The sequence below is a fragment of the Corythoichthys intestinalis genome, chromosome 5 (assembly GCF_030265065.1).
Source record: "Corythoichthys intestinalis isolate RoL2023-P3 chromosome 5, ASM3026506v1, whole genome shotgun sequence".
NCBI classification, from domain to species: Eukaryota; Metazoa; Chordata; class Actinopteri; order Syngnathiformes; family Syngnathidae; genus Corythoichthys; species Corythoichthys intestinalis.
This window is the reverse complement of record NC_080399.1, coordinates 45239373-45252307: the sequence shown is the minus strand read 5'-3', so window position 1 is coordinate 45252307 and position 12935 is coordinate 45239373. Positions and strand designations below refer to the sequence as shown.

Below are 12935 nucleotides of genomic sequence, written 5' to 3'. Positions count from 1 at the left end.
TTTTTTTAATGATCAATTAAACACATGATTTTTAATAAACGGTACAGTAATTCAAAAGTCTGGATCTAAAAATTTGATCGATTGCTTACGTTAACCACGGACGTTAAGCTGTTAAGATATAAAATTCTATTATTATTGTTGTTATTATTGTCTTCAATATTGCTGTTGCTATCCTAAGTGTCTCATTAGTTTTGTCTGATTTTTAAATGGCCTTTTTGTTGATTTTTGTTTTAATTATTTTTCTTTCTCCTGGCATAATTCCAAAATAAAACCGTAGAATCCAATCAAATATATTGGAAGAGTGGGGGAACACACACACCCACCTCTAAGGAAGCATTGAAATCATGGTAGAGATCAGCGTCTTCTGCTGATTCAGCCAACCTCTGACGGAAAAAGAAAATCATCACAATATAAAAAGCCTTTAGTGTGTGTTTCTTTGTTAACAACTCAGCAGAACTCATTTGACTAGATTAGAATAATCAAAAAATCATAAGGCTCTGTATGAATTAGAAACAAAAAAACACCTTGACAGACTTCATTTTGCTGCCCAGCATGCGTTCAATCTGCTCGGCATAATCCTTGACAAGATCGACTCCGGCAACGTCATACATCTGGATGATGGGCTCCACATCCTTCAGTTTCTGAAGCCACAGACACAGACACACATAGCGCTAGTAGCTGAGGTGTGCTCATTAGCACGGCACTAAACAAAGCGCACTAATCCAGGTTAGCGAGGTTATTTGTGTCACGAGGGATTTGTGTCACTTATTTGGGGCTTGTGGATCTTCACCAACTAGATCTGATCCGAAGTCAGCCAAGTCAGCCAAGTCAGACGTCGCGTGACCTCCTGTCACAGGGTCACTTTCTCTATATAAGACAATGCCAAAGACACAAAGAAAACCAAGTTGTACCTTCTGAAGAAGAAGGGATCCTGAATATTTTGTGGACAGAACTCGAAGTTGTGACGACAAGATGGATGCCCACTGCTGCACACTGTAACAAAACAGCATGACAAAATATACTCAATAAATGAAAAATTAACAAAATTGGAGATTATCCCAGCAAGCAATGGGCAGGAAAAGGTCATTTTAAACCCTGCACTAGTTGCCAGACATTAACAAGGGACATAAATGGACAAACATTTCACAGTTACAATCACATTCAAACTTTATACAAGCATGATGACAATGGTCGTTTTGTATTTTTTTTGGGTGTGAGAAACAATTAAAAAAATAATAGATAATATAATGAAATGGGAAAAGCCGAAGTGACGTGTGCCATAAAGCAGTCAGCACATTTGTAGTTTTTTTGTGTGGCACCCTCCTCAAAGTTTAACTAGTGCCGGGGAAAGCAAAATATACCCCCTCAAGATATAAAAGACGTACCATTTAACGTGTTGTCAGTTGACATATCATCACAAATCTTATGAAAATATTTTACAAAGGTTGAAAAGTTTCCCAATGTTGCTTTAATTCATCCAAAATCTCTACAATGAATTGATCACAGGTGTTATTTCATGTTAAAGTCATCAAGGTTAGTGGGAAGTGGTGGAGCAGAAATGTCATTTTTATGTATCCCTGCAAGAAAATATGAGAAACAACCCTGTATAAAATGCTGCAGCATGTTTTCGTGTTGGTGTGACGCAACATCATTTATCCAGTATGGTGAAAGCGGGTCACAGCAGTGGAAGGTGAGCGAGCTGAGCTGGCAAGGTCCAACTGGCGTGGGTCCAGTGGCCATGTTGGCCCGCAGATGGTGACAGACAAGTGTCCAGCTAATGTGGCCATGCTAATCAGATGGTAGCACGAGCATGAGGTGGTCTGGTTTTGCAGATGTGGCCATTACTTGTGAGATGCTAGAAAATCAGTTTGGATAATACTAGGGTGACAATATCTTGATTTTTTAAAAAAGAGGACACGCGGCCCGGCCTCGAGATACCTTAATTTTACTTGAAGTTCACTCAAAGATGTCTTATCACTTTAATATATTTAAAGTGTGCCTCCTCTGTCTGGATAGAAAAATTCAGTTTTATTAAAAAAAAAAAAAACAACCAAAAAACAACCAAAAACACAAATTCAAACTTGCAGAGGTTACATAACAGGCTTTGTCATTCCTAAAATAATAATGCAAAAAAAAAAAATTCTGGAATTAAATAGTGATTTTCTTCTTCTGTATTGGTATCCTTGAACAAAATAATAGCTGTCTTTTCAATTGTTACTGAACAAAAAATAGTCTGAAAAAATGTTCTAAATATTACCGCTTAGAAAATACCTCTTTAGAAAATCCAGCTTTAACAAAAAGCTCATTTCTATTTGAAGTAAAATAATGTAAATTAAACTGTAGCCTCATGACTACCACTGCAGTTGTCATTGACAAATTGTTATTCCGACGCAATTATTATTCTCATTCATTGTTCTAGATTACACGCAAACAATAACCGAAATAAAAAGACAAACAATGGCGTACCGCACGCATGCTATTTTTAGACTGTGACGTCACATCGTAAAGCGGAAGTAAAGTTGAAGTGGGACATTATAGACCCGCCCTCGTATAGAAACAACGTAATTCGTGCCACTTTTCTCCAGTAATCTTTCAAAACCGAACACGCCGATCACGCATTGCTTCTTTGGAACTTGTAGAAACGACTCTAGACATTACGACACATGAAGGATGTTTTCTTCATACGTTTCTGGAAACCAAAAACTCAGGAGGAAAAAATGTGAAGACCGAATCAACTTGCGCGGACTTTTAACACCAGCTCAGTGAATCCATTCACATTTCATATGCAGTAAACATTTTGTTGGGTTGTCATGGTCTTTCAGAGGACAAAGAGGTAAGCCATTTTTATATGTTTAACTTATTTTTTTAGCGTAACGTTGTGCCGTACTGCTTCCGTCTGACAATTAATGACCTGAAAAGAATTACAATGGTATCTGGCTGCCACTGTTGCCGTTTCTGTTATATATATATAAAAAAACAATTTTAGTAAGGGGGAAGTGTAAATAAATTATAGAATTAAGATTTGTTATCAATGAAAAAATTAAGTGTTCGCTGGCTGTCACTGAGTAGCATTTGCGATCACTACAAAAAGCTAACTAAATTACCCCCAAGAACGGTCAGAGACGTAGGACAACCAGAGGATATATAAGAAAGACAGGGCTGATGGTAAAGGATAGCTTGTTGAAACAGGAGAATGTCATTGTCAGTCGCGTCGATAAAAAAGCTAAGGCTATGCTTAGGTCGGCTCGTTTTTTTCGTCTTTTTCAGCCTTCGACACTCAAGCCATCTCTTTAACTGAAAATTTTAATGTTCTTCCACATCTTTGCCAGTGAATTTGGCACCAGGCACATCATTTTCGGAGAGAATTGGTAGGTTTAGCTCTGTAAACATCTCCTTCGTACACGATTTCCATTCATTTCCTATTAGGGACACCCGGTGGCTTGTCCCTACTTAACAACAGTAGCTAATGTCATAAATATTAATGAACGGAAGTGACGTGTTGCTTGCGGTACGCCATTTAACCAGCATGTTTCCAAATGCGGCACTTCAAAACTACATATCCCATAATACCTAGCGCGGCTTACCTCACTTACAGCTAGCACCGGGAGCCGAGGCAAAAATCAAACATCGCTATAAAAGTTTACAATCACTGGCAGCGTAACGATGCTACACGAAACGGGATTTTAGAGATCACACCAGTACATTTCGGCAACAACAAACAGTTCGGCAACAACAAACAGTTGCCGAAAGGTAAGTTTAGCAATTGTACATACTGATAGCCTGTGAGTTCCTGTCGTGACAAAAATGTGAATGTGAATTGTGAATGACAATTGACAGTTGACGCTTAAGCCAGTCTGTGACTATACACGCAAAGGTATTTTTGACTTAATTACACTTTCAGGTACATGAGCATTTAATTATATACATATTGAACACAAGTCTTAACAACAGTGCAGCAGGGCCGTGCAGAGACCGTTGGAGGGGCAGGTGCTCATAGATTAAAATGGGCACATGAACAAGTATTACACCTTACAACAACATAACTTCCATTCGCTGTCACACTCTGATGAAGGCGGACGTAGTCGCCTAAACATGTCAGGTAGTTAAAACAACCTAAAACAGTTGTCTGTGATAAAAGAAAAAAAACAACAACTAATCTATTTGACAAAATGAACTCAATACAACTAACATAGCTTCAATTTTAACCAGCCTTACAGTATAATTGGCTGTGACGATGACAGACCTTATTTGGGTTGGGGGAATAGTGAATAGAAATCAACACTGTCATCAACAGATTCTGGCTGTGACTCAGTCAGTCTTTGCCTCTTTTCTTCCTTCAACCTCTACATCAAAACTTCCTTCCTCAATTTGTTGTTCATCTGGAAACAAACTACATCAGATGTTCACTAAGCCACCATCAGTAGTTTTTTCAAAACTATTATTTCATTATTATTATTAATATTTGACTACTCTAGCACCTAATAATAAAGTAATTATATAAAATGTTATAGAAAATTAACATTGTAATCGTGTTTATAAATGTTGTATTTTATACCTGAATATCCTTGCAAAATGTGTTATTCTCACCAATGGTGCTCTGCAGCTGATCCACTGCCTTTAGCAACCTCATCCAGCTCCCTTTTTTTTTTTTTTTTTTTTTTTTTTTTAATCCATCAACCTCATTTCCTTATGATGTCTACATAATGAAATAAAAATCTTAAATTTAAAAGATGAAATTCCCAGAGGATTTTTAAAACTTTCTTAATTTCTTTCCCAACGGGCTCAATGCGAAGCGCGCGTCTCCATCCGAGAGCCCGAGCGTCAGCGGCGCGTTGACGCGCCGGCATTACTGACATGCTGCAGACCTGCCTGGTGTGTTACCAGGGTGAGAGTAATTTGACTCAACATGGGAAACCTCACCCGTGCGGCTGCCGGTGGCCCCACCGCCTTGCGAAAACCGCGCGCTCACCGGCCAAGGCCAAGGGTCCCACCGGAGTTCCGCAACCTGGAAGCCATTGGCGGCTGGTGTTGTGCCGAAAAATGTCACCCCCCCCCCCCAACCACCCCACCCCCCGCGTGAAATGTATCTCCTGACGGGAGTGCCCAAACGTCACTCTTACAAACAGCTTTTTCTTACCAATCGATGAACACGGAAACGACTTTCTTGTACTGTGAACATGTATTATTTCACTCTGCTTCAACTAATAAATCTTGTATTGTGAATATGTATTATTTTACACTGCTTGAACTAATAAATGTCATACCTGTGCGATTCTCATTTGGATATGGTCGTGAAAACCTGTAAACTAATACATTTCTTTTCAAAGATGGTTATGTGGCCCATTCCACGATTTGTAACCAAAACACAGTATTTATTTATTTAAAACTGATTTTACTGCCGTAAAATCATTACTGTAATGTGTCCATGAAAACATTTGATGTTTTCAGCTCAAACAAGCGTTCCCGTCAGGGGATACATTTCATGCGGGGGGGGGGGGACTTTTTTCGGCACAACACTGGCCTTCGCGCCGGGGCGAGTGTGTGACATTGGGGTCCCTCTGGAGTGCCGCAACGCGGAAACAATGGGTCTGTTACTCCCCACCCCAGTGCGGAGGCCGGTGGTGTGGCCGGCGAGTGGCCCAACACCAGCCGGGCCAGTAAGCAAGTGGGCGTGTAGGAGGGAGCGATCATGCGGTGGCTTAGCGCCACGCAGACGGCTTTTTGTAAAAATTGTTTTTATTTATTTATTTTTTTAAAGGTGCCTGCACCGTTGGCCAGCACACACACATACATACGGACAAAAAAAAGCCCAGTCAAAAAGGGCACTTTGGGCATATAGGGGCAAAAGGGCAGGTGCCGTTACCGTATATAAAATTTCAATTAAGAACGAGTAGCCTATTTGTATTTTTGCATTTATTCAGGTTGATGCCAATTTAGTTTGCACATTTAATACTTCAAGAATATCCGACAAATCACAGAAAATTCCAGAATCACCTGCAAAAACAAAGAAACAAAGAAACAAAGAAACAAAGAAAAACTTTGCAGACCCCTGGCCATTTTAACACAATTCCACAGCAATCTATTGCAACTTTCTCAATGTCTTTGTTGGAAATTATGTAACTAGACAACCAATCAAGGACATATTACTGAAGAAAAATAACGGATTCCATGTAGTTAATTTGGGGCTCTCAGAACATTTTTAGAATTTTTGGGAGAATTGAAGATCATTCTTGAACAATTGGGCATAATGTGCGTCATTATGTGATATTCAGCAATATTGTTAATGGCATATTCTGGCAAATTTTAGAGCATTTCAGAAACATCTGATACAGCTGTGGACATTATACAATATTGGCGAGTGTTGAACGGCATTATGTAACTTTCTGCTCCTGACTATTCTAAAGACGAGGGCATTTTTTTAAAACCTAAAACACGGTGTTATGTTCCAGGACCATTGTAGCACTTACAATGCAGAACCATACTTGAATATTCTGGCACAAATATTCATTCTGGATAATCAATTCTGTTACCATTCTAAAACACAGGGGGTATTTTGTTTGGTTAAAAACTGAAGATATTTTTCATTGTTGTGTACTATGGAGCATTCTGAAACCATTCTAGAACATGCTGATACAGTGGGCTGAGAACCCAGATATTCTGGTTGGCAGTGCGCTAACACAGATTAACCAGATTAGCAGGTTGAGTGGACAAGATGGCAGACGGACAAGAGGCGGCTAAATATGTGGAGCAGTTGGAGCCTTCCAAATCCTTGCCACTGACCTGACCGGCCAGCGAGGGGTGGAGTCTCACCGGCCAATCACATGCAGCCACGGAAGGAAGCAGGCATCAAATTTCAAACTACAGCATGTTGCTTAATTGTGCAACAATTTTGCCACTTGTGATCTAATTATTATCATCATCATGACTCTTAAGTAGAAAGTATTGATTTTGTACATAAAAACTATGATCCATCTTTATTTCAGTCACTTCGAGTATAAATGGAATGATGACATTTAAAAAAAAAAAGACATATTAAGGTTTTTTTTTTAAAATTATTATTAAAAATTGAAACACCAATGTGTTGGCGCACCACTTCCCAGTGGTGGAATGTAACAAAGTTAAAGTACTTCGTTACTGTACTTAAGTACATTTTTGTGCATTTGTACTTTACATGAGCACAAATATGAAGTGGTACTTTTTACTTTTACTCTTTTACTTTTTTTTTTTTTACTTTTATTTTATACTTGTAAAATAAATTTTAACGCAAGCACCTTTGTACTTATACTTGAGTAAATGTTTTTTTTTAGATACTTGTACTTAAGTAATTTTTTGCATCTGTATCTGTACAGTAAAAAAAAAAGTGAGTACTTCATCCACCACTGCCGCTTCCGGCTTCTAAGCCTCCAAATGGACGACAGCGCATGGCCACTTTAAGAACACTGATTGACGGGGTAGAATTGCTGTGATAGACTGATGATTCTATGGTTGTTGGTTGGTTACTTGTGCAGGTGGAATTTGTGTCAGATAAGATGTGAAAAAAGTCTTTACATAAAGAAAGCGCTCCAACCTTAATTGAATAAAATTTTAAAGATTTAGTTCATTTGGATAAACATTGTATTTTTTGTGTGAAAAGTGTCATACTGGACAGTGTAGAAAAAAGAGGTTAACTTGTCATTCTCCAAGTTTTGAGGTTGAGGCTTTAAATCTCTTCCGGTGTGATTTTGATCCTTGGACCGAGCTTATTTTGTCTATAGGTTCCGAGTTAGGGCCCAAATACACCAGATGCATGATGGTTCCGGTTCCGGTCCGGCTCAGTGTTGACTGCGTGCCACGCAGTACGTCAAAAACAGGCAAATCATACCGGCTGCGCACGGCTGCGGTCCGCCAACTCCGTTCCCTCTTGAGCGCTGGCGTGATCGCGCGCTATAATGTGCCATTTAAAACAACGAAAAACACACGGAGTCTATACTCATCAGAGAAGCAGAGATAGAGCACAGTTTTTCTTTGCATATTGATATTTTAGTTATGTCTGTCTCTTAATTCCAGATTGACTGCATCATGTTGAGATCAGGACTCCGTGTGTGGGGGGAAGGGGGGCTATTATGCCCTTGGTTGTGTCGGTGGGTTTATATCTTTGTGCACATTTAAAATTTATGGCACATAACGTCTCATAGAGCTGTTATAAACAACTGTTAAATAATCTGTAATATTTATAAAATGGATAGCGAATTATATACTACACGAACTAAAAAACTGCGCACTTGGAATTGGTGTCGCAACACTGCAGATTCCTGTGCCCAGCGCAAACTGTTGGTTTTTCTATGAAAAGTCAAGTAAAATGTAGGAAACAAAGAGAAACGTCTTAAATAGACCACCAGGTCGAAACTTGTGGGTGTCTCTTTATTCTCTTTTGTACTTTCCCCCCTCGACTCTGTATACAAACCGACATTGTGTGTGCGCCGGGCACGAGAATTTCTGCGGTGGAACCACTTCCAGATACGCAGATTTTTTTTTTTTTCGCTCAAAGTTGTCAGCACGTTGTTTGTTTGATATCATTGCCAGAAAAACACACATAATAGGACACCTTGCAGCTTCCCTTTGAATGCTGTCCTTATAATAACGATCTGCTGCATCGTATATCACTTTGTGACTTTCCACCTCCATGATGAAACGTTCTTTGTCCATGTTCGCTGGTGTTTAAACCGTGAATAAGCAACTGGGCTGTTACGTCCAGGCCCAGCTCCGCCCATTTTGTCGGATGCGTGTCCGGTAAAAATAGAAAATAGCCTACACTATCCGGCAGGCTGCAGCATGCTGGAGATGGTTCGCAGTCAATCCGGAGCACTGACGTGGCCGGTATACGTTGAACAATAGGATATAATGGGAACGGATTGGCTCCGGCGCTATTTTTTACCGGAGTCGGACCAGAACCGCAACGATCATGCATCTGGTGTATTTGGGCCCTTAGCCAGTCGAGGACATGCACACCCGCATCTTTCAGCCTGTTCGTGTGCTAGGGCACACTTGTGCTTTTTTTCCTCTGATGGGTTCATTGTTATTCAGTATGTGTACAAAGTATTGCTCCACACTCAAGTCCTATTGTTGAGATAATTCACAAATGAGTTGTTAAAGTAGAAATATAAACTTACTCAATTTACATTGTGTGCTCTTGAATGCTCTTCCTGCACACCAAAGATATGATGTTAGGGGTTATTGTACTCCAAAAGTTAGTCTGGACCTCCAGTTCATTCATAATAGATCCAGATCACAATAACTTTCAACCCCTCTTAACCATCCAAGCACGGTTATATACAGTATGTACAGTAAGTCAAGAAAAATCTGAACAGGTTTGTCTTTTTTTCATCTTTCTTTTTGTTTTTTGAGTAGTAGAACCTTTGTGTGTACATCACACCCAGTTGAAGGAATTTCATTAGGATTTTTTCTAATCAAAGTGGAAACAGAGATCTAGATCAGAAGCGGATTTAATGTTTCATTAATTCAGAAAAGGGTTAAGATTTCCTTCTTTAACAGAAGAAAATCAGTGATCTCGATTCTAACTATGTTGAACCTGTTTCTTTTATTCGCAGTAGGGTTAGGCTTTGATCCATCCGAGTAAAATTAGGACCCAGAGCATAACCACATTCAACATGGTTCAGTCATTTGTGGCAAGGTTAGGGTAAGGATCATATTTAATTCATCCACAGTAGAAACACAAAATTCATCAAAACAAATTATAATGAGTTTGGACCAATTTCATTAACTCACAGTTTTTTTTTTAAGAATTTAATTCCTCACAGTAGAAAAACAAAGATCTCAGTCAAAACCTGTGAAACATGAAGCTCTTTCTCAGAGCCATTTTGATACTAATATCTTGACCTCAGCAAAAACAGTTCGAACTGCTTTCTTGTATTGAAAGAAAATTTGTCTCATGATTCTATTCATCTGCATTATAAAAAAAACATTTTTTCATTCATAACTTTTAAAAAAGGTACATCATAACTACTTTGAATAATGTAAGAAACAAGAATCTAGATAACACCCAGTTTAAGACATTTTATCCACAATAGAAACATTTAAGTTCTACTTCACACACTGTTTGAAACATTAACCAGAACCAGTTTGATGCACTTTCATTCATTCACAGTCAAAACAAGAATCTCTAGAACAAAACCAGTTTGAAGATGCTTCCTTCATTTAAAGTAGGGTTACAATAAAATAACAGCAAGAGCAAAAAGTGGACTTACGTCTCTGGTGGTATCTTCATCTGAGCTTGAATGCTGACCCACAAGAGCAAGAATCCCCAAACTTGGTGCATTTTTGACCCTCTCTCCATCCTGACTATCGGGAGTTGTCAGGATGACTTGGATGAAGCCTCCTCACGTGGGATCCAGGATGAACAGCAGCTTTTTGCTCTTCATTAAGTTTCTGCTTTTTAGTGTTCCACTTGAAAACTGCTCACAGTCTTCCTCAAGTTCTTCAATACTCCTTCCTGCAAGACTCCCCCTGTTGCTTCTTCTTCTTCCTGGTTCCTCTGGGTTCGGGGCAGGTTCCTCCTCATAACATCAGCATACAGTTGTGTGAGCTTCCGGCATCCCGCCGTGAATTTTGCTGCTGCTCACCCAATTTGCGACATAATCCACTTGGATTAAAAAGCTCTCTTCAGCGGCGGGAAACCAGCGAGGGGCAGGCGGGACCAGAAGGGTTTGCAGCACCTCATTGGACAGACGCTCCCTTTCATCTAAGAGGATTACACGCACGCGAGAACACGCACGTGCACGCGGACCCATACACACTTTTGTATGCAAAAACTAATATTTTTAAAAACACACAGGCACATGCATCCACACACAATAACAATTTATGTCCTTACAAAGAAGTACTAAATAAGAATAGAAGAACGTAATTTTTCCAAATGTCTTAACATAGCACACACACAACCCCCCCCCCCCCCCCACACACACACACCTGTATTTGTTAAATGGAGAGGATTTACAGAGCCATTTTATCTACACAATTACAGCGCCCAAAGTGCTTTACATACATATTGAAACACCAGTAGCTGCTGCTGTTGCTGCTGCCATGCAAGGGCTAGGAGCCAAGATCAAACTGGTTGCTGAATGGCCAGTCAACTTGAGGGGCCTGTTGATATCCATTGCACCCGGGCCCTGTTAAAATTTGTTCCGCCACTGCTTCCAGACAGTATTCCGCCCCAAAACAGTGTGGCTCAAATGAATCACACAGAATGAAGTTAAACAAGAACTTTTAAAAAATATATTTTACTTTGTATTTCTTGAATAATAATTATACAGTAAATATATAGGTGGCAGATGCTGGTCTCTCAATGAGGGGAAGCTCAAAGTGTGTCCTCCTGTGAGTGCTTTGTGACGGCGGAGGGGCTCAGAGGCACCAGCTGCTCAGTAGGGAAAGAAACACTCGTGCCAGAAGTTAAAGTCCATGTGACACGAAAAAGCATGTTTATTTTATAATACACGCTGTATTTTATGCTCCTGAATGATATGGACCGCTTGGATGTGTGTGGAAGCGATCGCTATATTTATTTAGTTTTTTGAATCCCGCGCCATGAAAATGAGTGACTTCCGGCTTCAGTCTTGCATTGAGGAGGAGGGCGCTGTGACGTGTACGGATGAAGGCGTCCTCTTCACTATACAGCCGTACTGTTGTGTATGAGGACTAAGGATTCAGCTGATTTTTCGGATTAATACGTTTATTTTTCACATCACGCCAGCCAAATGGCTGCAGAAAAATCTTGCCGTATGAGGGACAGGCGTGTGCACCTTTTTGGAGTTTCAAAAGGTTCCCATTCACCGTGGATATTGGCCAAAACATTGGATTTACGAGGAAGTGAGTAAACATCTTGTTTTGTATTATGTCAAATACGAATACAGCGATTACAAAGTAAACACTACAAACTTTCTTTAAATAAAGGTCTACTTACGTTTGATCATTGATAGGCATGTAAAAAGCTCTCCTCATGCACATTAGCTGCACGTTAGCTGCACAACAACTGCAGCCGCCCTCCTCCGGGGAACGAGCTGTAAATTGCTCTCCGTCGGGCGGTTTGCCGATCCGCGAAGACAATCGACAACCCAGTCGTCATGTCAAATACAGTAATCCGGGCTAGTTATGTGTGATTTTCCGCTTCGAAGACTTTGAAACATCCCTCGGTTCGGGTTAGCATGTCGGCTAGCTGTCACGCCTCTTGGTTTGTTTACATTCTCCGAAGCCGGGGAAGGGAAATGACATATGTCCGATTTGGGTGTCATAAAATATCGTTCGGGAGGTGCGACAGTAAAGGTGAAGTCGACAGTTTTGACCATTATGGAGTAATTTTGCAATGTCATCCTGAATAAGTGCATTTTTATTATTTCATATTCCATTTAGCACAAGACTGTTACTAGTCATGACTATGCCATTTATATAGCAGTTGGGGAAGATACTTGGATAAAAAGAATATCCTGTAAAAATATTGGAGTAGAGAGACTGAAACAATGACATTTTGCGGCTGTCTTCGTCGCGTTTTCCTCGTTCTGAATAATTCCCCCTCAATGGGCTGTATAGTAAAACCGATGAGCCCAGTTTCCCGCTGACGTCATCCACCTGTTGGGGACGCTTGAGCCCTATAATGGTAGGCGTGGCTAACCGGCAGATTAAAAGACTAATTTCTCGTCATCTGCGCTTTGCTAAATTGTTGTATATAGTCGAATCGCCTCAAAATATGATTCTAATTCACATAATAATGCTATTTAAGACTTTTTTTCTCCTGTCGTATGCTCTTTAAGGCTCCAAATACATGCAGCTACAATTAAAAAAAACAAAAACAAAAAAACACCAGAAATAGAAGCTCAATTTTTCAGTAGTCGTTTTTAACAAAGGATGATTATGAAAGTCTCTGATTCAACTCAGGACAACGGAAT

The 12935-nt window shown here is 39.9% G+C and overlaps 1 protein-coding gene across 3 annotated transcripts in view; it reads right to left on the bottom strand.

Moving 5' to 3' along the window:
• LOC130915926 (voltage-dependent calcium channel subunit alpha-2/delta-4-like) overlaps positions 1–10625 on the bottom strand; it is a 95664-nt gene extending 85039 nt beyond the window's left edge. For all 3 annotated transcript variants that reach the window (XM_057836174.1, XM_057836176.1, XM_057836175.1), the window contains exons 1-4: positions 10245–10625; positions 912–993; positions 525–641; positions 324–383 (exon numbers count right to left, since the gene is read on the bottom strand). In XM_057836174.1, coding sequence (XP_057692157.1) covers positions 324–383; positions 525–641; positions 912–993; positions 10245–10333 — 348 coding nt within the window. In that variant the 5' untranslated portion in view covers positions 10334–10625. The remainder of the gene's footprint in view (positions 1–323; positions 384–524; positions 642–911; positions 994–10244) is intronic.
• Positions 10626–12935: the final 2310 nt, after the last annotated feature.